Genomic DNA, 24,021 nt, shown 5'->3' with positions numbered 1-24,021 from the left:
TCAAAGATAATGGCCAATGGCTCTGCAATCACAGCCGCCAATTCCTTCAGCACTCTCAGATGCAACTCGTCCGGCCCCATGGACTTGTGCACGTCCAGCTTTTCTAAATAGTCCCTAACCACCTCTATCTCCACAGAGGGCTGGCCATCTCGTCCCCATTTTGTGATGCCCAGCGCAGCAGTCTGGGAGCTGACCTTGTTAGTGAAAACAGAGGCAAAAAAAGCATTGAGTACATTAGCTTTTTCCACATCCTCTGTCACTAGGTTGCCTCCCTCATTCAGTAAGGGACCCACACATTCCTTGGCTTTCTTCTTGTTGCCAACATACCTGAAGAAACCCTTCTTGTTACTCTTGACATCTCTGGCTAGCTGCAGCTCCAGGTGCGATTTGGCCCTCCTGATATCATTCCTACATGCCCGAGCAATATTTTTATACTCTTCCCTGGTCATATGTCCAACCTTCCACTTCTTGTAAGCTTCTTTTTTATGTTTAAGATCCGCTAGGATTTCACCATTAAGCCAAGCTGGTCGCCTGCCATATTTACTATTCTTTCGACTCATCGGGATGGTTTGTCCCTGTAACCTCAACAGGGATTCCTTGAAATACAGCCAGCTCTCCTGGACTCCTTCAAGTTAGTCCCCCAGGGGATCCTGGCCATTCGTTCCCTGAGGGAGTCGAAGTCTGCTTTCCTGAACTATGCCAGATACGTTTCTTATTTTCCTAGCAATAACTGTTTGTATACTACCCTTCGTGGATTTAGAGACCTCTTTGGGCAGTGCATGCTGGGGCTTATGTGAGATGACAAAGTAAACAGGCAAGGGTATATTTTAAGAGATGTGACCTAATTTCGGGTGGCCAGTTTTAGACACTGAAGATATGTCCACACTATATTTTAAGCCCAGGTTTCAAACTTTGGACGCTAGGTTTGAGCCTGTCTGTCTACACACAAATAGTGCTAACCCAGGGTCCCAAGACCCCTTGGGCTTCAAGCCCTATTGCTTTGCAGTGTAGATTCAGCACTACTGGACTCATGTTCTGGGAGTCCATCAAAAGTGTCCCACAATCCCACAGGCCAATCCTTTGTCCTCTGGACAGTCAAGTTTGGACAGTCAAGTTTTCCCACACTGCACCATGAACAAAAAGCTAGAGCAGCCACATTTTGGGTGGGCATTAGGAAGTCCTGGAATATGAGTGATTGGACTGTGGGTCCACATCATGCAGTGTAGATGCTTGAGCTCCAAGTTGGGACTCAAGGTTCAACAATTCCTAACCTGGGGCTAAAAATAAGTGTAGATGCTCAAGCCCTAAGTTAACAAACCCAGGGTCTGCTGACTCAAGTTCTAACCCTGGGCTTTCATTGCAGTGTAGACATAGCCCTACAGGTGTGTGTTTTTTAAACAGTCATTGTTGAGCACCTGCAACTCGGGTAAAATTAGTGGGCATTCAAAATGAGAGGCTAGTCTTACAACATTCTGTCTTAAAAGTAAAAGAGCATATTCCATGAAGTCAGAAGCTTCAGTGTGGGCTATCCAAAGGCCACTTTTTAATATATATTAAATTTCTGGAAGGTGCTTAGGTTTTAAGAAACAGATTATATTCCTATGATACTTTTTTGGCTGTTTTGAATAAGGTTTTGTGAAGACAACTGCAAACTTGCTAAAAGTATCTGTAGAGGAGCTACTGGAAACACTAAGAATTCGAACTATAACTGCTGGAAAACAGCAACAAGTCTTCAAGAAGCCATGCTCCAGATTAGAATGTGAAACAAGAAGGGACTGCCTGGCTAAAGTTATCTATGCTAAGTAAGTTCCATCAGCAATGTTGCCCTGACTGCCTATACAAGGTTTAGTTAAAGTGTCAACGTGACCAACAGGGTTTTATCCTAGTCCAGTCAGTCATTTCTACTATATTCCTCTGCAGCCTATGTAGCATGACTACATGTACTTGTCCTTGGAAAGCTTGCCATGTGATGTCTGTTCAAGAACATTTCTAATCGGTTAAGTTTTATCTTCTACATGTTTGAACATTTGAGGATTTTTTAGCATTTTCAACTTTCTAATAGCTTCATGTATATAAACATTTTAAAAAAGCATAATATGGCAGCACTTTCCAAACTCTTGTTTTATAGCACTGGCTTTTTCAGTTTCAGCTGTGAAATTGCATTAAGACAACTGAAAAACAACTACTCTTCCCCTCTCTCTTGCAAATACAGCAATTGCTTACATGGATGTTATGCAATTACAAATGGGAAGGAGAAGTGGTCTGTGCAATCACTAGTGGGATTTAAATACATTAAAAATGTGGCTTATATTATGAAAAAGCTTAGGAATCCTGAGCCAGTGCTCCTCACTGTAGATATTTGACTTATGTTTTGAAAGCGGGAAGTTTGCTTATTGCACGAGTCACTGTTGTTGTTTAGATGCAGCACTAGAGATATATCTCCAAGTTAAAATAGTTTGAATACATGGGTCAGTGCTATGAAAATTTTTTTCTTCTCATCAACTTCCATGATAGCCCTATGTGATTCTGCCTTCTGATAAACATTAGAGAAACAAATGTGCATATTCTCTCTCCCTCCCTCTCCTCCCCACTTCGAGACCCTGATCCTACAATAAGTTCTGCATAGATAAGGGGCTTAGCACGTACCTCATTGTATGACTAGGGCCTTGGATTGTAAGCTTTTTGTGGGAATTGGTCTTGTATTTGTGCAGCTCCCAGCACAATGGGGCCACACTGCTGGTGCTACTTCAGTCGAAGATAAAAAACATGGTATAGGTGATTTTAAAATAAAGAAAACCGTTTCTTGAATGACAGGTTTCAGAGTAGCAGCCGTGTTAGTCTGTATTCGCAAAAAGAACAGGAGGACTTGTGGCACCTTAGAGACTAACCAATTTATTTAAAAGTGCCACAAGTACTCCTTTTCTTTTTGTGTTTCTTGAAGAAACTCTAGATCAAATTCTGCCTTCACATTCTGACTTCCCTTTGATTTGAGTGAGACAACATGATGTAAAGTAAGGCAGAATAAGGCCCTGTGTCCTTAACTGAATCAAGCCCTTAAGGGTTTAGGTCCACAGGAGTTTTTTAGGTGCCATTTTCAAAAGGGCCATAGGCTCCTAAGTCAATTAGTCGTTACAGTGCTGAGCAGAGCAATACCTAAATACGTGTACTAATCTGCTAAACTCCCACCAAACTCCATGAGACTAGAGGGAGTAAAGGGAACAAACACAGTAAAATAGGGTCTTGACCTTGTGTTCCCATATTACAGTATAGTCTTCTGCTCTTCAAAACTTATTAGACACAATTAAGTGAATTAGTGGCAGGGGTGTGTGGGCTCTTCATTTGTTTGAGGAGGTCTCTTAACTTTATTCAAATAGTCATGGCCTACCACTGACTTCATAAAAATTAGTTTAGCTGCCAAGATAAAGTGGGAAGCTATAAAATATTGGGGCACTGGCAGTAACAGTTGGAATCAGAAAAAAAAATCACTGGAAAACATAAATCAACTGATCACTTACCCTGTAAATATAAATCTTTTCAGCTAATCAGGGTTCTGTTATTTACAGATTATTTGACTGGCTGGTTTTAGTGATAAATGGAAGCATCTATGCAGATTCTCTTGTGTGGACCAACTTTATAGGTATGGTTTCTAGTCCCTTTTTAATTCAAGAGTAGAAAGTAAATCTGTAGACCCAAACACACTAGATCTGATAGAAAATAAATATTTTCCCATATTTCTCCAGGTTTGTTAGACGTTTATGGTTTTGAATCTTTTCCTGAAAACAACTTGGAACAGCTCTGTATTAACTATGCCAATGAGAAACTGCAACAGCACTTTGTAGCACACTATCTGAAGGCACAACAGGTACTGTCCCTCCACAAGATGTCTAACACAAGGCCATTTTATTTATTCCTACGTCACTATACTGCTAAATTCCTGATTACAAGACTGATTTTGGTTTTTTAACCTAAAACTCTATTTTATGGCCTGATTATGCAATTTTTACTCTGTCACAGAAATAATGGGCATTGCACAGGTCAGTCAGGATTACTTAGGGTATGTCTACACTACGGAATAAGGTCGAATTTATAGAAGTCTTTTTTTTAGAAATCGGTTTTATATATTCGAGTGTGTGTCGTTCCCCCCCCCCCCCCCCCCCCAGAAAATGCTCTAAGTGCATTAACTCGGCGGAGCGCTTCCACAGTACCGAGGCTAGAGTCGACTTCGGAGCGTTGCACTGAGGGTAGCTATCCCACAGTTCCCGCAATCTCCGCTGCCCATTGGAATTCTGGGTTGAGATCCCAATGCCTGATGGGGCTAAAACATTGTCGCGGGTGGTTCTGGGTACATATCGTCAGGCCCCCCCCTTCCATCCCTCCCTCCCTCCGTGAAAGCAAGGGCAGACAATCGTTTCGCGCCTTTTTTCCTGAATTACCTGTGCAGACGCCATACCACGGCAAGCATGGAGCCCACTCAGGTAACCGTCACCGTATGTCTCCTGGGTGCTGGCAGACGCGGTATGGCATTGCTACACAGTAGCAGCAATCCATTGCCTTCTGGCAGCAGACGGTGCAATACGACTGGTAGCCGTCCTCGTCGTGTCCAAGGTGCTCCTGGCCATGTTGGCTGGGAGCGCCTGGGCAGACATGGGCGCAGGGACTAAATTTGGCCATTCTCTTTAGTCCTGCAGTCAGGCCTATTGAACCGTCTTATGGTGAGCAGGCAGGCGATACGGATTGCTAGCAGTCATACTGTACCATCTTCTGCTGGGCAGGCAAGAGATGAGGATGGCTAGCACTCCTTCTGCACCGTCTGCCGCCAGCCAAAGATCTAAAAGATAGATGGAGTGGATCAAAACAAGAAATAGACCAGATTTGTTTTGTACTCATTTGCTTCCCCCGCTCCGCTGTCTAGGGGACTCATTCCTCTAGGTCACACTGCAATCACTCACAGAGAAGGTGCAGCGAGGTAAATCTAGCCATGTATCAATCAGAGGCCAGGCTAACCTCCTTGTTCCAATAAGAACAATAACTTAGGTGCACCATTTCTTATTGGAACCCTCCATGAAGTCCTGCCTGAAATACTCCTTGATGTAAAGCCACCCCCTTTGTTGATTTTAGCTCCCTGAAGCCAACCCTGTAAGCCGTGTCCTCAGTCACCCCTCCCTGCATCAGAGCAACGGCAAACAATTGTGCATCTGAGTTGAGAGTGCTGTCCAGAGTGGTCACAATGGAGCACTCTGGGATAGCTCCTGGAGGCCAGTACCGTTGAATTGTGTCCACAGTACCCCAAATTCGAGCCAGCAAGGTCGATTTAAGCACTAATCCACTTGTCGGGGTGGAGTAAGGAAATAGATTTTAAGAGCCCTTTAAGTCGAAATAAAGGGCTTCATCATATGGACGGGTGCAGGTTTACATCGATTTAATGCTGCTAAATTCGACCTAAAGTCCTAGAGTAGACCAGGGCGTACTTGACCAAGGATTGTCGGATGGGGCCCTTGCAGGGAGGGGGACCATCTGTGGAGGAAATAAAACGTGTATCCACGTACATATTAAAAAGCTGTCACCGAGGGTCCGGTGACATTGGGAATTGCTGAAATGTTCAGAGCTCATCCCGGGGGCATATTGGTGCTGCTGAATTTATTGGGCATCTCTTAAGGTACGTGGAGTCTGAACAGCGATTTCCTCAGAAATTGCAGCCCCAGCACCCCTTTCCTGTTAGGAACAAAGGAGTTAAACCCATGGCTCTGTAATGGTCTTGTGGGCAGTTCCTGAGGGCCAAAATTCATCCCCGGGCAGAGAGCTCATGCGGGGCCCTGTAATAAGCGCTTAAATGATACCTAATGCTTTGCGTGGGCCCTCTGCCTTGGCAGTACTCCTCATAAACCAAGTTGCCACTCCCTTGTCCCTACACTTACTGTCTGCCCTGTGTTATGAGTGGGGAAATAGCCCTGGGAAAGGACGAGCAGTATTTCCTACTCTGCATTTCAACCACTAGAAAAGAAGGGCTTGAGTTAATTTAGAACCATACAAACATTTATGAAAATACTTTGCACTTTGCGAAGCTGTTTTTGCAACCACTGGCTAGATCACAAGAAACAAACAAATTCATTGCTAATTAGATCTTGATGCATCTGAATATAAATTTCAGACCTATAAACCTTCAGACTGTAAGTGTTTAAATTTGCCAAGTTGTACAGTGTCTAGCACAACGGGGGCCCAACCCTCACTGGGGCTTGTGGCTGCTACTGTAACATACTTGTTGCATTCTAGCCCATTATTACTCATATATCCCCATTATGCTTTTTGCCCTTTCAAGTGAGCTGAAGGATACAACGCTATCTAGTATTTGTGGCAGTGAGGAGATAGCATAGTAGTGCAAAAGTGGCCCCGAGTGTAAGTTATCCAGAAATTCACGATCTTGTACGCTTGTGTGTTCCACTGACTTTTTTTCTTAAACTGCTCTCCTGGGATGACTGTGTACAACTTGCCAGCACACAAGGGGTTAACCATCTGTACAGATGGAAACCAGGTTTTGCGCATGTGCGCAAATGACTTTTCCCCTTCTGACTGAAACAAAATCCTAATCTCCATTTACAGAGCCATTTTATGCCAGCTGCAAGTCACTGCTTGACTTCTTGCCCTTCTTGATATGGCTGCATGCCAAAGAGTTTACGTTCCATTCGTGAGTCTGCCTAAGCAAGTTTAACTTGCCACACACTTTTAAAGTTAACAAAAATGAGAACTCGTTCTGCTTTATCACTTGTCTGTTTTGTTTTGTAAGAATGCTGAACTCTGCATCACAACTGCAGTACTCCAATCAATTACATTGATTTTTAACTGCAATACAATCCTTTTCCTTTTGGATCTAATTTAGTTTTCAAACACAGAACTGTTAGCGGGTGGGTGTGTGAGCTCTTGCTTAGGGCTTAATTCTGCCCTAAAGGTGACCGTGTGGGACACCCTTTCCCTTTAAGGGAACCCTGAAGGGGCATCTGAGTCACAACTTGGCTTTAACCTTGTGTGATTTGCTCTGTAAAGCATCTCTGCAGTTTTATGAAAAGCTGCACAATTCCCACCTATCCCCTACAGATGGCCCTGTGGGGTTCTGGTACTAGGTATTAGGCAAAGATTTTAGAGCTCTTATGTGAGAAAAAACTTCCAAACATTTGTAGTTCAGAAAATGATGTTTAAGGGTATGAACTGACTTGTTCTTTAAAAAGCCAACATGAAACAACTGTATGTCGAGTGACAAAAGCCCTATGTGAAATACTGGGGCCCTGAGGAGAACATTCTCCCCATTTCTCTTGTATTAGGAAGAATATGCAGCAGAGGGTCTAGAGTGGTCTTTCATAAACTATCAGGATAACCAGAGCTGTCTAGATCTGATAGAAGGAAACCCTGTCAGCATCTTTTCTTTGCTGAATGAGGTAAGTTTGAGCTGAACTGATAATTCTGTCTCGCCTGCTTTTCTTCCTTTCCTCAACTGTCTCCGAAAATGACCAAAGAAAACCAGTCTGATAGCAGGTATACAGTGTGTACATTCTATTTAGCACGAAACCTGCCAGCAGTGAGCTTCATAGTAGATTCACTTAAAGGCGAAAGAGCCAACTGTTCCCATAATACTATATGGGAGCTTCTTTTCCCCACATCCCTCCCCCAGTCTTGCAGGGTATCCCAGGCACTCCACTGATGTCAAACATAGAACCCCAATGACTGGGTCACTTTTTTTTTAAAGTACTTTAACATTAAAGGACTTGGAATACCAAATGCAACATCGACCTTAAGGCATTTTACTTGTCTAAGTATACTAATGCCTGAAAGATTTTATTTGTTGCGCAGGTAAAGTTTGCCTATATCAAATAGGACATGCTGCAATTCTACCTTTTGTTTTCATTACACAGGAGTGTCGTCTGAACAGGTCCTCTAATGTCGGCCAGTTCCAAACCCGAATTGAGAACGCTTTGTCTCATAACGGGTGCATAAGCCGGGACAAGTTTAGTAAGAAGCCAAACTTTGTTGTTTTCCATTATGCTGGCAAAGTCTGTTACCAAGTGGAAGGTATGGTGGAGAAAAACAGGGTATGTATTTTAAAAATAAAAATAAGCACATGGCTCATGAAAGAAGCTAGCCTTAAAATAGTGTTTAACTGCTGTTTAACATGGTGCATGCATCCACTACTAGTAGATGACTGTTTTGGCCATGTGAAAGGGGTTGATCATCTCAGTCCAGTTCCTAGTGAACAATCACCAGGACAGGTAGCACTTTTGGTAGCAGGCTCAGAGGCCCAAGGATTAAGGGAGCCATGCAGACTCCATGACCTCTCGCCCCTAAAGATGTTCTCTCCAGGGTTTGGTCATATTGCTGGGGCAGCGTAGAGGCGTTTGCACTACTGTTGCATATTGTGACTAGCGGACATCAGCTTCCAAAACTGTCGTCGTGCATTTAATTATGAATATTAAATTCAGATTTTAAACTTCCACATGATCAAGGAAACAGCAGCATGGACTTACCTTTGGCCGTTTACTAATATCACATGGAAACTTAAAACTTAGCGTCTTTCTGCACCATGCCTACCAGGAAGTTAATGAGGTAATCTGTGAACACAAGAATCTATTTTATATTATGTCATTTCTGATACGGCAAGTCACCTTTTTTTGCAAGGAACTTTTAAGAAATGGTATCGTGATGCAGTGAATATCATCTCTTATTCAGCATAGGAAAGTGTTTTAATGTCCATTATGAGGACTACCTGATGATTAGTTAACTAGCCCTAGGGCAGCTTAACTTAAACTAAACTCCATGAGTGCTTTAGTCTTCTCACTGTGCCATCCCTCCATAAGAAAACGCTAGTAACAGACACCATTTTTAGTAAATATGGTCTAACTCTCAGCATTTTCCTGTATTTGTGAATTCATATTCAATACATGGGGTCAGATCTGAAATGGTCTCTAAACCATTGCTTTTGTTGTGTAATAAAATTCTGATACAGCCTATTTACTAACCTTATTGATGCCAAATGTGATGACTATTTAGTTACATCTTTAAGGGTGCCTTATGTATCCAAGTAACTCCACCAAATTCTAGTGACGTGTATTTGCTGATATAGGACCCAGTTCCACTGGAGTTACTCCAGCTTCTGAAGAATTCCCAAGACTGCTTGCTTCAGAAGTTCTTTCCCATGACAGAAAAGAGCCAAAATGATACCAAAACCCAGAACAGAGCAGCAGCAGTTACAGTGGTCTCCAAGTTCAAGGTTTGTTTTGTTTGAGTGATGCTACTTACATACTATATCCTTCTGCCTGATTTCTGCTGCTGTCTTCAAGTAACTTATGGTAAAATCCTTCCATTTATTTCCTGACTCTGTGCCAAATAATGTTTTGATACACTGGTATAAAACTCCACTGTTGAGTAGAGAGCCTCTGTATTTAAACAAGTAGAAGTTGGAGTCTGTTGTACTTCCTTTGTGCTTTTTAACCCATCTTGTGGCTGTATGTCAAACCGATACCTCCGTCTCTGGACTTGCTACAACCCCAGGCAGAGAGCAATCAATCCACGTACGAACATTGAATTACCCCCAAAATAAAAAAGTGCCAGAAGCTATCTTTAAAGGAATACTGATCATTTGTTCTAGCTGTCCTAAAAAAAAACCAAACCAGCTGTGCTTATTATGCTGAAATTAAGCAGTTCTGCTCTTGTGGGCCTGTGAACACTGCCATGAATAAACATCAGGATTTTTTAAAAACATAATTATTGATTAGCCAAACTACTCTGGAAAAACAAAAGGGACTCAATATGGCATGGTCATTAATAATTGCTATGTTTGTTTCTATAGGGTTCACTTGAACGTCTGATGCGGATCTTGCAAAGCACTACACCTCATTACATCAGATGCATCAAGCCTAATGCTGATTGCAAAGCAATGACCTTTGAAAAAGAGGAGGTAACTCTACAAAGAATTTTCCTCAGAGTCCATGTCTTTCCATTGGTTTCATACTGAGCTTTGCATCAGGCCCTGTATGATATGGATTGTAAAGCACTTTTCTTAGCAAATAACTTGAAAGTTTCATTTGAGACAAGGGAACTTACCAGAGGTATCATAGATGATACTTAAACTTCTCCAAACTAGGGTGAATCTTCAGTGAGGATCTCTTCACTGCAGCTTCATTGATAAATACTGTGTATGTGAAACCTCAGTTTCTCTTAGATGATGCTGTTCAGTACGAGTTTGGATTTAGTGGTTTGGGGGGCTTGGAGCTCACTCAACCTAGCTCTGAGTCAAGACACATCTTAATGGCACAGTCTATTTTAGAATACACACCTTTAAGCTGTGCCTACTCCTAGTTTCTATAGAAGGAGGTCTGCCAACTCAGATGAGAACAGCTGAAATGCATGCTGAGTGGGAGGTTCTTTGGGAGCTGAGCAATTGTAGCTAAACTTGGAGAGTTTCAGCTGGTGTATCAAAAGCTCTGTTGAATGGAGCTACGCTGATGCTTATATCTACAAAGGATCTATCTTGATGGTCCTTTATTGACATTCAAAACAAGAATCTGGTTGGAAAATTCAGGATAAGTTTCCTGCCATTTGTGGTGAGGCACATAGGTGGCAAATCCTCAGTACAAATTGCAGGTAAAAGTTTAGCTTGGGGTTGGAGCAAAACAACCTACTTCACAAAGTAAAGGAACTTCTGCCACTAGTGAATGAGCTGAATGTGTGAGGGGGTGGAAATCGGACACCTAACGAAATTAAGTTTCAAGACTTCTGGCAAACTGTCTGGGATAGGACAGTCCTGTCTAACTCTCTGCTCAGAGTTAAATGTAATGTATCATTTGTTTTAACACACTCACGCTACAGTACTTAAGCTAAACTCCCACTGTAGTAAGTGGGAGATGAGCTCCATAACTTTGCCATCTTTCAAAGAATCAACAGATTTGAGAGATTGAACAGGTGAATGTTAATTGCTCTTGGAAACTTTTTGAATAGAAAGGTTCAAGTCTTTTGAAAAACTTGTAGGTTATCAAAGGTAGTTTGCACTGATAGAAACCCTGGTAAACAATACCTAAACAGAATGAAAGTGTTTACATTCATGCTATAGGTTCTCAGTCAGCTTGAGGCATGTGGCATAGTAGAAACTATCAGCATCAGTGCAGCTGGATTTCCTATTAGGTAAGTCCTAATGAATTTTAAGTTTCTTGTGTTTACTTTACTTTATCTTCAGAATATAGCTGCTTAGTCTTCATAAGACAGATTTGTCTAGTGTAACTCCACTGGCTTCCACAGAGTTTGACCAGGGACAATTTCATCCCTCTCTACATATTTATATTACAACGTAATTGTTGAGTACTTGTTATTATAGAGATTGAGTGGACAGATAAGCTCTTACCTGATTAGCCAAATGTAAATTGGCAGGAAACCTACATATTCTGCTGTATGGCTTATTTAGACAAATGCACCTTGGTGAAGAATTTCAAAATAGTGTAGAGAATTTTAGATGCATATTCCGCTTATTTAAACAGAAGAGGCCTAAATTCCCCACCTTCCTTTTTAAAATCTCCATGCTGAAAGGAAACAGCCCTATGACCTGTTGGCTTAAGAAATATGGGTATAAGATTTGTCACCTATGTCCATTTCTCCACCCCCACATCAGTGTAACAGTTCATTATGCTGCCACTAGATCAGGTCAGCCTTTGTATATGACAATTTTGAAATCTGCCAGTGGCACAGACAAGTCACTTAATTATTCTGTTCTTAGTAAGGAATTTTGTATTCTGAGACTGAGATTTGGAGAACCAACCGGGGATTTAGCAACACAATTCCCACTCATTTTTAGTTAGCTAATGTCTAAATCCATTAGCTTTTGGTGGAGATTTTTGAAAACCAGCTATCATGAGTGCTGTCTCTGGATTTTTCTCATAGAAACAGTGGGTTTTTAAAGCCATCTGAGCAATTCTTTTGCAGGGTTGTCCTGTATTTAAGAGCCAAGACTTAACACAGCAGAATAGCTTTGTGATGCAGTAAGTCGCAGTGATAGCTAGCTTGCCTCCAGTAGTAAAACTCTGTGGGTTTAACCAACTAAAAATGGAATAATCCTGTTTAAACCAGGGCATGGAATATCTGCTGTTGCAGTGTAGAATTTCCTAAACAAAAACTAAGTCTATACCTGTGTGCAATGGAACCTTGCTCATCCTTTCCTTTAATAATTCACACCAAAAATTAGTTTGTTTTTTTTCATTAAAAGATCATTTTTAAGCATTTGAGCCATACTGTAAATGGTACTCATGTAGGATTGATTTTCATTTTGGCTGTCAGGGTCTCCTTCCAAAGTTTTACTGAGCGTTATAAAGTGCTGGGAAAATCACCTACATCCAATACAATGCCAGATGAAAATGGTTTCTCTCCCGCTAAGAAGAAAAGAGGTAGGTTTTATTCATTTCACTCAGCTCACTGTAGTATACAGAATTTCTTGATATTGCATAAATCAAATACAGCTACTGTATTATCACATGTTCAGTTTTGGGGAAGTACCTCATTTTTGAGCTTTCATAGTATTTTTACATTCTAGTCATTTAATTTAATTTCCATACAATCTGGCATTTAAGGCAGGTTTTTAAAACTGTTTAACTAAAATTACTTCCATGCTAAACCCTCCATCTTTGTGCAGATAGCTGTATTCTCATCTGGAGTAGAATACGATTTTTCAAATGATCCTGTTTTTTCTTTTGTGAATATTTTTATGTTTTTTGCATTAGATAAGTAAACTGAAGAATTTTAGTGTTTCTTTTTGTTTGCTTACGGTCCTTTCTCTGTTTCATGTATCTGTTGCCAAATATACAATTGGCCTCTAGCTTTACTGGATTCTGCTGCTGCTATTATACTGCTTCTTCTACCTTTCGCAAACTTCTCTATGCGAGTCTGTATTTCAGAGCAACAATTGAGGATGCACTGTAAAAAGTAATCCTATTCACAAGGTAATACATATGCTGTGAATTCCTGAAAGAGGGGCTATTAGGAGACGTACCAGCTCATTCATTGTTAAATTTGGCATGGAAAGTATCTGCAACGTGCACCATATTAATCCATTTTTTAACCTTAATCTAATTAAGTTTGTACATCTAACTTTTAACATAAAAAAGGAAGCCCGGTAAGCTAGGAAACATTGGTCATTGGTGCAAGAGGTTCTAACTCGCTCAGTCTCCTTGTATCTGGGAAAATAACGATTGCTTAGCTTTGGTTAGTTATATGCAGTAAAGTATAAGCAGATAACTATTTTGTCTGTGGCTCGCCATTACAAATTTACTGGACACTGGCCTGGGAAATGCCTTCTCCTGACTAGCTACTTTCCCTCTTTATTGTAGTAGGTAACAGGTTGAGGATGAAGAGGAGGAAACTATTTCCTGTTGAATAAGCAATACGGCTATTGGTTCCCAGTGGTGGCCAATGGAAGCACTGCTCATCCCCAGGTGTTCTGTTGGCAAGAAAAGCAAAACTTCAGCATTCAGCCTAAATGTATTGCTTATTCCAACTCTTCCATTTCCTAAAGAGAAATAAGTATTGCAATGAACAAGCAGAAACGCATGCATTGTTAGGGGTGGAAAGATGCAGGGATTTCCAGCTTCCTATATTTGACATTCAGAATCACCAGGCAGCACTATTTTATACTCGGAAAGAGATATGTAGTAGTTCTAGCCTGAATTGTCTATCCTCCAGTCTTCCTTCTTCCAAAAGAAAAATTACCATGTGAAACCTTTTCTCAACCAATTTCCCTCATTCTCGTGCTCACTCTGCTGTCCATTCTTTATTTTTTGGCAATTTCCTAATAACGTGACTAGAACTGTGTCCATCCTATCTCAAAAGTGGCCAGAATAATCCCTCATTCATTGACAGAATCATCTCCTATTTAGGTATCTCAAATGTTTCCCTTTTAAAACTACAATCTAAAGCACTGTGGTGAAGTCCTGCTCAGTGCTTTTGCTTTTTTGCAGAACATTGTCACTGAAGGTCTAAATCCGTTGCCGCTTGCTCCTGTTCTCAGTTTTGTTTTCTAGATTGCATAGGATCTGTTTATCTGTTTCTGATCAGTTTCTACGTAGGTGGTTTTAACCATTGCAGTAATTCTGCCCTTTCACTTATATTGAGACAATTTTCCAGTCTTTTTAATTAGATGCTTGACTTTCCCTCCCTTCAACATCTTGCATTTTGCAGGTTTGACTCCAACAGCAGATGATGATGAAGCGTTACGCTTTGTCATCCATGATATTCTTCAGAAAGTGACCGTGGGACAAAGTGCTATTTCCCTGAAGCAAACAGAGACCAAATCAAACAACTCTTTGATGTACTGCGGAAAAACCAAAATCTTTATGACCAATTTCATGGTAAGCACGTTACATTCACCTCCTGGAAGAACAAGGGTGTGCTTCTGCAATATGAGTCAAAGCCCAGTTCCATTATAGACAATGACAAAACTGACTTCAGTGGAACCAGAATTTCACACCCTGTTCACATTATTTAAAAAAAAAAACAAAAAAAACCTTTTACACTTTGGTATGTGGTGAGAACGCTCCAATGGGAGTAGGCATTTAGTCTTTTAAAAACCCCATCTCCATTGTGTCAGGGACATGAGGTATTCACCCAGACTGTACCTGTTTCCATGCCCACTCATTTGCTATTGCTCGTCACAGGTGCACTGAAGATTATATTCAGTTTCAGGCTGATAAATTTCATTCCTCTCCTATGTGTCAAATCTCCTGTTCACAACGTGCTTAACATGTTGCTGAACTCATAGCTACATGCTTTGCTGAACTGGGCCTAGGCTAATGAAGCAGACCACTTTAAACAAGCTTCTTGCATTGGCTTTGATAGAAAGTCTTTTTCTTCTAGGCACTTTCCCACCCCTAGGTCTCTTCCCTCTCACTTTAGGAATAGCAGACTATCTAATTAGTATGTCTTTTCTTTGGCTTTTAAAAACATGATCTACAGTTCTAGAAACTGAAATATTTTCATGTCTCCATGGAGACATTAACCCACCACTGTTTAATAGTTTTCTGAAATGTGTTCATGCAAAATACCAAAGGATCCATCTTCTAAATTAATGAAAAATGAGAGGCCAATCACAGCTTTTTCCTAAATGACTGAATGAATATGCAGTCTACTAATGGCAAGATTTTTTCCTTGCCACAGCTAGAACAACTTGAAGCTAGAAGAGCAGCAGTACTATCTGAGAGAGCATTTTGCATTCAGTGTTGCTGGAGAAGATTTAAGCAGAGGAAGCTATCAAAGCAGAGATGGTCTGCTACCATCATCCAAGCTGGTAGGTGAAAGCCGATACAGGTGTGGTTCTGATGTCCAAAGGTAATTTTTCCAGATGGGTTAAATAATATTCAAAGTGCCAGGGTCTGGGTGCCATAACTGAACATTGGCACAAAGTTTACAATTAGGAAATGTATACAACTGGCTTTGTTACAGGTAAAGGCTTTGAGATCCTCTATACACCAGTTCCTTTATTCTTGACTCTTCTGATTAAATCTTCAGCTATTCGCTCCTGGTTAGCAAAGAAACATTTTCAAGGAATGCGCCGGGCTGCTACTGTTATAAAGCGTGCCTGGAGGAAATGGAAAGTAAGTACCATACGAACTGCATTGAGTCAGTGTCTGGTTGCCTGCTTCTTTTTACGTGTTTAAAAATATTCTCCTCCTTCAGGTAGTCATAAGACAACTTAAAAGTACAGTGCTGTGACTTGCTGTTTTATTCCTTCCTTCCCATTACTATAAATATGCCTCCTCTGTTTCTCTTAATGGGAAAGGAGAAAACCAGTCTCTGTAGTCTCCTCTCCTGGGACCAGAGTTAGTTTTCTCAAGCTGAAGGATGGGAGAAAGGCAAGAATTCAGAATTCAATCCTGCAGTTAGTCCCCTTTGAGGGCAGCGGGATCAACTCCTCAGTTGCTCTTCAGCTTCATTTAATGGAGAGTTAGTGTTTTAACCAGCCACCTAGACTCTTTTAATTCTGCAGAATGTTGTCCTAGTGGTTAAATTGCCCATGTTGTTTTTGGAAGATTCTAATAACTTAAGGGCATAGGGGGCTACTTCTGAACTAGCTACCTCTGCTCCTTTCAGTCTCTCAGGAATATTTTTGTCTCTCTTCCCTAAGGCAAGAATGGATGCGCTAGCAGCAGAGGAGCTGGATTACGCTGAAGAAAAATTCCATTCCCCTGTTCCTGGTGCTACCGTTTCCTTAGACCGGTCACCTAGTCCACTGGAAAAGACTTGGCCTCTAAGTGCAATAATCCAGTTCTGGCCTCTTGGACTAGTTCTTTCTACTGCACCTGTTACAGTGGTTGGGTTTCGAAAAGACCTGTCCCTTCTGGCATGCTTGAAAATACTTCATCGGAACAACGGTTACAAAGTGGAGAGCAATCTGTTCAGCTGTGGCATCACTTCCATTAGAGCACTCCCACAGGTAACGTACCTAATATTGAGAACACTTCAAAGTCAGCAGTATGACCTGACATGCAACAAACTCTGGTTATTACGTAACGGCATAGCTAGTGAGATTTACTGTCTAAACTTGAGCCTTTTGTGCTTGTAAGCCACAGCCTTGCCCCACGAATGTCCAAGGCTGAGCGAGACTTCCTGGCTCAGCCAGACTTCCTATGACCTTAGGCATGTCATTTAACTTATAATTATCTGCAGTTTCATAACTTGTGCACTCCATCAGGACGCTGAAGGTTAATATAGTGCTGGAAGCATTTTTGATACGAAAATGCTTGCAGAAGTGCTAAGTATGGGCCTATAAAAAATCTGCACCACCAGGGCTTTCTAGAATTCAGAGGAGGGCAACACTGAACTATCTCCTCTCCCACTTGTTTCCAGAAGAGAGCAAATTGGGGAAAGATTCAGTTAGGTAAAACTGCCCCCAACTGGTCAAGTCACAACCCCACACTTGCTTCTCCATGAACTGCTCTTTACTTAAAGGCCTAGCTTTTTTTTAGTCCTGTTTCTCAGCATGAAATAAACTCAGATGCCATCATAGGATGCTAAGCATGAAGGAACATTTGTGTAAGCCTCAGCATACGGGGGACCTAAATTCCAACCACTGGTTGCATGCACGTTGGCATTCAAAACCAAAATCTCCTATTTAAAAATGTAGTACTGTAGCCCCTGCTGGTTTGAAGGGCTTATTGTACAAGTTCTTCTCTGCTGTAACTTCCCTGAAGTCTGAGGGCCAGATTTCCCCACCCCTACGTACAGGGAGTTGTATTTATTCGCTCTGCACGTAGTCTAACGTCAGTGGGTTGGTGACTGGTAGCAAACTGAGCCCAGTGTGTGGCTGATTTCTTCCCCCTCCCCTGCAACTAAAAACTAATTATTTTTCTTCCTAGGGCTCTGTCAAGTTTCACTGCAAGAAGTCTCCACTGCCTCACGCAAACATCAGTCCACATAACCAAGCCTGTATGATCGCTGGATTCAACCAAATCTTACTAGATAGGGGAAAACTGCTCACTACATAATTTGAACTTTTGGCCACCATAAATATTTATTGCACTTTTTCCTTCAAGGAAGGACTTCTTTCAAGCTGCTGCTTCTAAATGTTTTAATCGATCTACAATATTCATGTATGAGACAGATCAATTTTAAAAATATCAGCTGCTACCCTGGAACCTTGATTCCTCCCCCCACCCCAGTCACATATGTAAGTATTACAGATATATTGGCCATTAGCACAGATTTCTTACTTTCTCCTACAGGTAATAGAGGAAGTATTAATACCAAGAAAACACTACAGTAGGACAAACAAAATCACAACAACCTTTAATAGAACTAAAATATTTTTGGGGAAATAATTGAACAAGTAGCTCTATGATCTGATGTAAAATATCCTTCCAGCCCTCCACTGCATAGGGAAAAGTAAGAGGTCAACAGTGAGTTTTTCAAGAAATCTGAACACTACTAGGGATCATCCCCCAATCTCTCCTCCCCCCCCCCAAGGCAAACATACAGCCATTTACCTCGAAGAGCACTAAAATTCAACAGGTTGCTAATGCTTATGAATAAAATACAAGAATTGGTGGAGCTTAGTGCTGGACACAACTGGCTCAGGAAAAGTGGGATCATAAGACTGGGCTCAATGTATCTGACCAGCTGAAGAAAAGTTAACATGCTGCTTTTAAGCAGTTAAATTGTATTGGTCCAAACTCAGATAAAAGTATATAACGAGTTTCACCCTCTTGATGCTGCTAAGGTCCAGAGCCCTTCACTGTTGCACCCATCCCCAGGATTAGGGTCACAGATTGTGTAGGGGCAGAAGTGTTTCTTAGCATGGGAACCTTTAGAGCAAGAGAGCTCAAAAGGGCTCTTTTCCTCTTGCTTGACCTGAAGCAGGGAAATGTATGTTTTGTTTGTTAATCTTCCCTACCTAGCATTTTAATAAATATCTTGTGCAGCTCTCTGGACTCTAATTTCTCAGCAAGGTTTGTCAAATGCTTGAAGGATAAAGTTTTAAACACTAGGGGACTTAATCTAACCTTTCTCCTTCCTTACACACCTGACAGCAGCAATGCCTAGCACAGCTACTGTTGGCAATGGAACCTGTACTAAGAGAAAGTAAGTCACAGCACTAAAACACTAACCTTCAATTACAGCTAGTAGATGCATACATATTCCCCCTCTCTTCAGCCACCTGTGACAAAGCTTACCATATGACAACGCTGGAGGTGAGAATTAGAGTGCAGACATCCAGGAGTTAAATATGTTTTACTGGGTGGGGGGGAGAGAGAGAACCATCTGAGGCTGTTTCAGCAAAGCACATGGTAATAAAACATTTCTTCCAGGTTTAGAAAAATTCATGATTAGTTCTGTTCCTGAAGAGTCTCACTCCAAAAGCCAATTCTCTTTCTCTGGAGGTTCAACAACCCTCAAGCAGCAGTCTGCAAACTCCACAAATAATGGCTCTTGCATATATATTTTCATGAGGGAATCTTTTTCTTTGGCTTGATCTACAGTTAACAGAAGTTGCTGCAGATGGGGGTTGAGTAGTAAGCTTCTCAGTTCTTTAGACTCCCCTATTTTAAAAATAGAAACTTAATTAAAGGAGGAAGAGTGCCACATTGAAATTAAAACATGCAGGGGATTAATCATGGGTTTGAAAGTGTGTTTTTTGTTTTTTAAAATCAACCTAATGCTGCATCTGCTTGAGGAAACCAGAAAAACTTAATATGTAGGAGGGAAACTTACACACATATTTAAGAGGAAAAACCCAAGCCCAACCTTTCCCATTATCTGTTGTCTAAGAGGACTTAAACTCACCCCCCAAAGCTTCAGCAGATGCTACTTTTGTAAATACCTAATTTCCTGCAATTGGAGAATAAGTCCAGCAGTACAGTCAAAGAATGTGTTGCTTATTTGTCCTTGTGTATGTGCTATGGTACTCCCAATTCAGTTTATTTGGAAATTACTCTTAGTTTTTGTACAAAAACTAACACACACCTTACTAATGGTATAATAAAGATTCCCATGAAGAACTAAAGACCGAGCACTGAATTTCTCAACTTAGCTTTTAATAGAATTCTTAGGTGTTGACTGAAGCAGAACTGGTGTCAGGTCTTACCGTAGACATCACACATTAATTTTAAAGATTACCTAAGAGTTTGAGTTTCTGCAGTGGAACTCTGTCCACCTCATCATCTTCTGTCAGGATATCATCTACAGACCAATGGCTTCCTAAGACAAACAGAAATGTGGTTTAACTGATAAAATAGAAAGAAATGTTCGTCTTGTTGCTGTGACTCCTATCTACTATCCCTCATTTAGAACTCAGATCACCCACTGGCAATGGGGTAAACCTCAGCTGTGAAATACCTAGACTCCTTCATCCCACTTTCCTGTAACCTTCTGAGTACCATTCAATGTAGAGGTCTCCTAGACAAGACCTTACACAATTGTAATACCTGAAACACTGAATAGGTATTCACTCACATGGCACTTTCTAAAGAAAAAGGACTTGGCCCTTCTGCTTTTGGTATAAATGTAGAGGACTCATTTGAAAATCTGGACAACTACCCATTCAAGTTTAGTCTTAGCTACATATTTAATTTAAAATAAAAAAGCAGATGTTCCGATTAAACTCACATGTGTTAGCTGTAGAGCCCATTAGCTTGTCACAAGGTACTTTACAAAAGATAGCTATTTAGAAGGATTCTGGGTTCTAAGCATATTCTAACCAGCTAAAGGAACAATTCTATTAGGAAGCAGTACTATTCCAACCAAACAGGCTACATTCTACAGTTATAGAAAAACTTTCCCTCCCTTACATAAACAATAGCAGGCATTTGCTAAAACAGGCAAGTATTCAGCAAAAAGTAGGAACAATTATAAGATTGTTTCAAATGACAGCCTTTATAATAATGTGCTTTAATTTTATGTATTAAAAACCTGTCTATTTATGGGGGGATTAAATGTATTTAGGCAGTTTTAACAGGTTTACAAATCACTGCATTTAAATATCAGACAAAATTATAATCATTACCACAATGAGCTTTTGTTTAGAAAAACATTACATAGTAATCTAATCATTAGATCTCGCTAACTATATTACAGAGAAAGCCTCTTTACCATATCCAGGATGTGGTGTTTCTGGTACTTTTATTAGAGAGAGTGAAACTTTTGATGACATTTATTAAATCAGGCATGTCTATCCACTGTTAATATAAAATAAGTGGACAGTTGTACTTTTTTTTCCCTTTAGCAGACAAATGTTTTTTGCCTGAATACTGAATAAATGGTAACCAAATACCTATTTGTCCTCTATTTTTCTGGGTACATAATTGGCGTGTTAATTTTTCCCAGTCCCTAGGTTTTGGGCTATTTTTCTTTCTCCAATGAGAAAATAGCAGTAACCAAGCAGATGAAAGATGAACTCTTTGGTTCTTTTTGTGTGACCATTTCTGCTAAGAAGCCACAGAAGGCTCATTTGGTAATCGATATCCAGAATTTATGCTTTTAGTATATTTATAAAGGAAGTAAACATACCTTCATTTTCCACTGGTTTAACTCTTCTGAAAGGTGAGGATGGGTCTGTAATCAGCGTCTTTCCAACCTGATCCTGTTTGGGTCTACACTGGTCTATGAAAAATTCAAAGTTACATGAATTCTCCACAGTAGGAAGGTCACACAGCTGCAAGTGAGCAGTATCTTAAAAACTCCTTTCGAACAATGTACAGCGCTGAGCCAAAGTCATCTTCTTACCTTTATGCTTCTTGTAGCAGGGGACAGAACAACTACAACAAAGAACAGTGTAAGTAAGTATAAAAAAAAAAAGAGCCATTCCTTTTTTTAATAAAACACCCGTTAGCGGGTGCCTGGGCGCCGCCAGAGACTAACTGCAGCCACGCTCCTTGCAGAGCGAGCAACCTCGGGGACAAGCAGCGGCTCCCCGCGGCGCAGCGAGTATCCCCGCTCCCCGCACGGGGTCTGGGCCCAGCAGCGCCGGCGAATAGGCAGAAACGAAGCGGCTCCGCTGGTTCACTTGTAGGACAGAGGGGGCGCCCCCCCCCCCCGAGGGGGAAAGAGCCATCGCGGGGCTCCGGGGGCTGCCGCGCCCAGCTCTAACCGGCGGCGGGCGGAGAACGAGGATCCCCTTCCCTGCCGCAGGCCGCTGCCCCGGGGGGGGGGCGGACCCGTCCCGGCAGCCGGCACGAGGCTCCCTTCGCAGCTGAGGGGCCACGGGCCGCTACTGCACGGGGGAGGGGGAGCGGCCCAGGCCGGGAGCCAGGAGGCCCCTGCCGGGAGGGGGGGTCACGGGAGGAACCTGCCGGGCCTGGGAGCCGGGTGCCCCTACCGGGGGGGGAGGGGGCTGTTTAACCGGCCGTGACCGGGGGGGGGTCCCAGCCCGCGCCCCCCGCACTCACTATCTGGCCCGGCAGCCCGGGCAGCGGTACCGGGGGGCGCCGCGCCCCGCGCACACGCCGCAGCCGCCGCCCTGCCGCTCCATGCTCCGTCCGCTCCCAGCCGCCGCCCGCGCTCCGGCTCCGCCCCAAGCCCCGCTCAGCCGCGCGCCCATCGCCTCCACCCGGCTCTACTAATCCATCGCCGATGCGCGCCGCCCCCAGCGCGGGGGCGGGGGGGGCTGGAGGCCCCGGGTCAGCCCCTGCCCGCTGGACTGGGGGCCTTGGCCGCTGGGGACACCCCGAGCAACAGCAGGAGACAAGATGGGCGGGAAGAGAAGAGGAATTAAGGAGACAAGACCCAGGGCCAGGCGCTTAGCACAGAGAGCATCACTGCTGGCCGCCCTCAAGAGGCACGCCGGTGCTTCTGAGGCAGCCCCTGGGGCGAGAACGGGGTCGTGTCTGGTTTCAGAGGAGCAGCCCTGTTAGTCTGTATTCGCAAAAAGAAGAGGAGGACTTGCGGCACCCTAGAGACTGGGCCCTAGGGCCGTGCAGGCTCCTGCCACCCAGGGGTGCACGTACGGAGCGCTGGCTGAACCCCTGTTCTGTTCACGCCCTCGGGGGGCCCTGGCATGGGCCCCGGTCCTTGGGTCTGAGCCCCTGTGGCCTCTCAGCCCTTAACTGAGAACCACTCCCCACCCTGTCCTTCCCTACCTTGGGAGCGGAGGGGTGCTGTGTTACATATTTGGATAGACCAGCCTCAGGTGACTGAAGCATCTCACCCTTGTATTCAACTTCCTTGACTGGCTCCCCTCCTCTGTCCACCCCTTCAACCTACTTCTATTGCCTTCGGCCCAGGAGCAGCGGAGCACTTCCCAGAAATTAAAATACAAACAAAACTCTCTCCTTTTTCCTCCTTTGTCACCCATAGTCATAGAATTGTTTGCTTCCAGGTTTAAGACAGGCATTTTAAAAACAGCAATAGGGCATCTAGCTGCATCTTTGGGTGCCTAAATACCTTTGAAAACCTTGTTCTTACACCTTATTTTCAAGGCTCAGAATGGTCTGGTTCCAAGGTACATAAAAAAAAACCCTCCTCCACCCACCAGATCCGTGCCTCTGCCACTCCCCAGAACCATGACCCTGTCTAGAGATTCCAGGGTACCACACATGCCTTGAGGAGACAGCACTATCGCAGGGATGGGCCCATAACTTCACTCCCACAGGACCAAGGAAGGACACCTCACCACTTTTGTTTTCAGTCCTGCAATGAGTTCGGATACTGTGCTGATGGACATGGTGTAAGAATCTGAGAACCCATTAACTCATTTTACTTTGCTTCTAAATATTGAGCTGCTTTCCAGTTAACAAAGCATTTTTCCTCTTCTCCTGGCTGGAGTTTCTATTGTCATTAGCTAAATTTATGATAACTCGACTTACCTTTGAGACCTTTGCGTGGCTTCCACTTGCAAAGAAAGGGTGGGCATGCAGCTGTAGCTTTTCAACCCAATTTCAGGGCCCTGGGGATATTCCAGCTGGAAGGAGAAATTGATTGAATCTGGTATTTTCTTTGGTGCAATCTTGTTTATATACAAGGAATGTACAAAATCCCACTCCTCACAAACATCGGAAGAACCAAAAACAACCTGAGCATTTTCTTAGCTTACAGCTGCCAGTATATTTACAGACTCAAAAGCTCTCTATAGTTTTTTCTAGGATATCACACCCCAGACTTCAGAGCCCGAGATCTAGCCTGAGCTGCAATGTCTACACCGCTGTTTTTAGAACTGTAGGCGAAGCCTAAATGTGTCAACCTGGGCTCTAAGCCTCACTCTCACAGGCTGTGTAGACATACACTTAGTTACACTAGAGGCCCACATAAAAGAGAAGGTCAGGTCTGCTGCCCCAGAAGAATTTTTTTCTCCTCCTTTTTGAGTCACTCTTCTTCTCTCCCCTCCCCCCATCCCTTTTAGATGGTTGAATTTAGTTTGATGCATCCAGACTGGATATTTTTGTTGACTATAGTGACACCTGCTGGAATGAACCTTTCAATGCTCTACAAAGTCAACTACGGGGAGATTTTCAAAGGCATAAAACAGGAGTCAGGTGACCAACTCTGATTAGCTTTTCATTGAGAGTTTGGCTCAAG

At 42.6% G+C, this 24,021-nt stretch overlaps 2 protein-coding genes across 7 annotated transcripts in view; one reads left to right on the top strand and one right to left on the bottom strand.

Moving 5' to 3' along the window:
• The window catches only part of MYO19 (myosin XIX), a 44,213-nt gene extending 25,777 nt beyond the window's left edge, over positions 1 to 18,436 (top strand). For 3 of the 4 annotated variants that reach the window (XM_073315397.2, XM_073315394.2, XM_073315398.2), the window contains 14 exons: positions 1,631 to 1,802; positions 3,564 to 3,637; positions 3,741 to 3,862; positions 7,314 to 7,427; positions 7,902 to 8,078; positions 9,107 to 9,253; positions 9,833 to 9,940; positions 11,093 to 11,163; positions 12,307 to 12,413; positions 14,200 to 14,369; positions 15,175 to 15,304; positions 15,526 to 15,611; positions 16,142 to 16,450; positions 17,373 to 18,436. In XM_073315397.2, coding sequence (XP_073171498.2) covers positions 1,631 to 1,802; positions 3,564 to 3,637; positions 3,741 to 3,862; positions 7,314 to 7,427; positions 7,902 to 8,078; positions 9,107 to 9,253; positions 9,833 to 9,940; positions 11,093 to 11,163; positions 12,307 to 12,413; positions 14,200 to 14,369; positions 15,175 to 15,304; positions 15,526 to 15,611; positions 16,142 to 16,450; positions 17,373 to 17,501 — 1,916 coding nt within the window. In that variant the 3' untranslated portion in view covers positions 17,502 to 18,436. Of the gene's footprint in view, positions 1 to 1,630; positions 1,803 to 3,563; positions 3,638 to 3,740; positions 3,863 to 7,313; positions 7,428 to 7,901; positions 8,079 to 9,106; positions 9,254 to 9,832; positions 9,941 to 11,092; positions 11,164 to 12,306; positions 12,414 to 12,842; positions 12,966 to 14,199; positions 14,370 to 15,174; positions 15,305 to 15,525; positions 15,612 to 16,141; positions 16,451 to 17,372 lie in introns of those variants that run through there. The other variant, XM_073315400.2, reaches the window with a different exon arrangement.
• The window catches only part of ZNHIT3 (zinc finger HIT-type containing 3), a 35,038-nt gene continuing 25,350 nt past the window's right edge, over positions 14,334 to 24,021 (bottom strand). Inside the window, exons 3-7 of one of the 3 annotated variants that reach the window (XM_078849257.1) lie at positions 23,313 to 23,407; positions 21,235 to 21,266; positions 21,019 to 21,111; positions 19,630 to 19,710; positions 14,334 to 19,052 (exon numbers count right to left, since the gene is read on the bottom strand). In XM_078849257.1, coding sequence (XP_078705383.1) covers positions 18,862 to 19,052; positions 19,630 to 19,710; positions 21,019 to 21,111; positions 21,235 to 21,266; positions 23,313 to 23,407 — 492 coding nt within the window. In that variant the 3' untranslated portion in view covers positions 14,334 to 18,861. Of the gene's footprint in view, positions 19,053 to 19,629; positions 19,711 to 21,018; positions 21,112 to 21,234; positions 21,267 to 21,896; positions 22,064 to 23,312; positions 23,408 to 24,021 lie in introns of those variants that run through there. The other 2 variants (XM_078849259.1, XM_078849258.1) reach the window with 2 other exon arrangements.

This window comes from Lepidochelys kempii, chromosome 17, assembly GCF_965140285.1.
Source record: "Lepidochelys kempii isolate rLepKem1 chromosome 17, rLepKem1.hap1, whole genome shotgun sequence".
NCBI classification, from domain to species: Eukaryota; Metazoa; Chordata; order Testudines; family Cheloniidae; genus Lepidochelys; species Lepidochelys kempii.
Note: the sequence above shows the minus strand (reverse complement) of the source record. Positions and strands in the feature narration are given on the sequence as shown.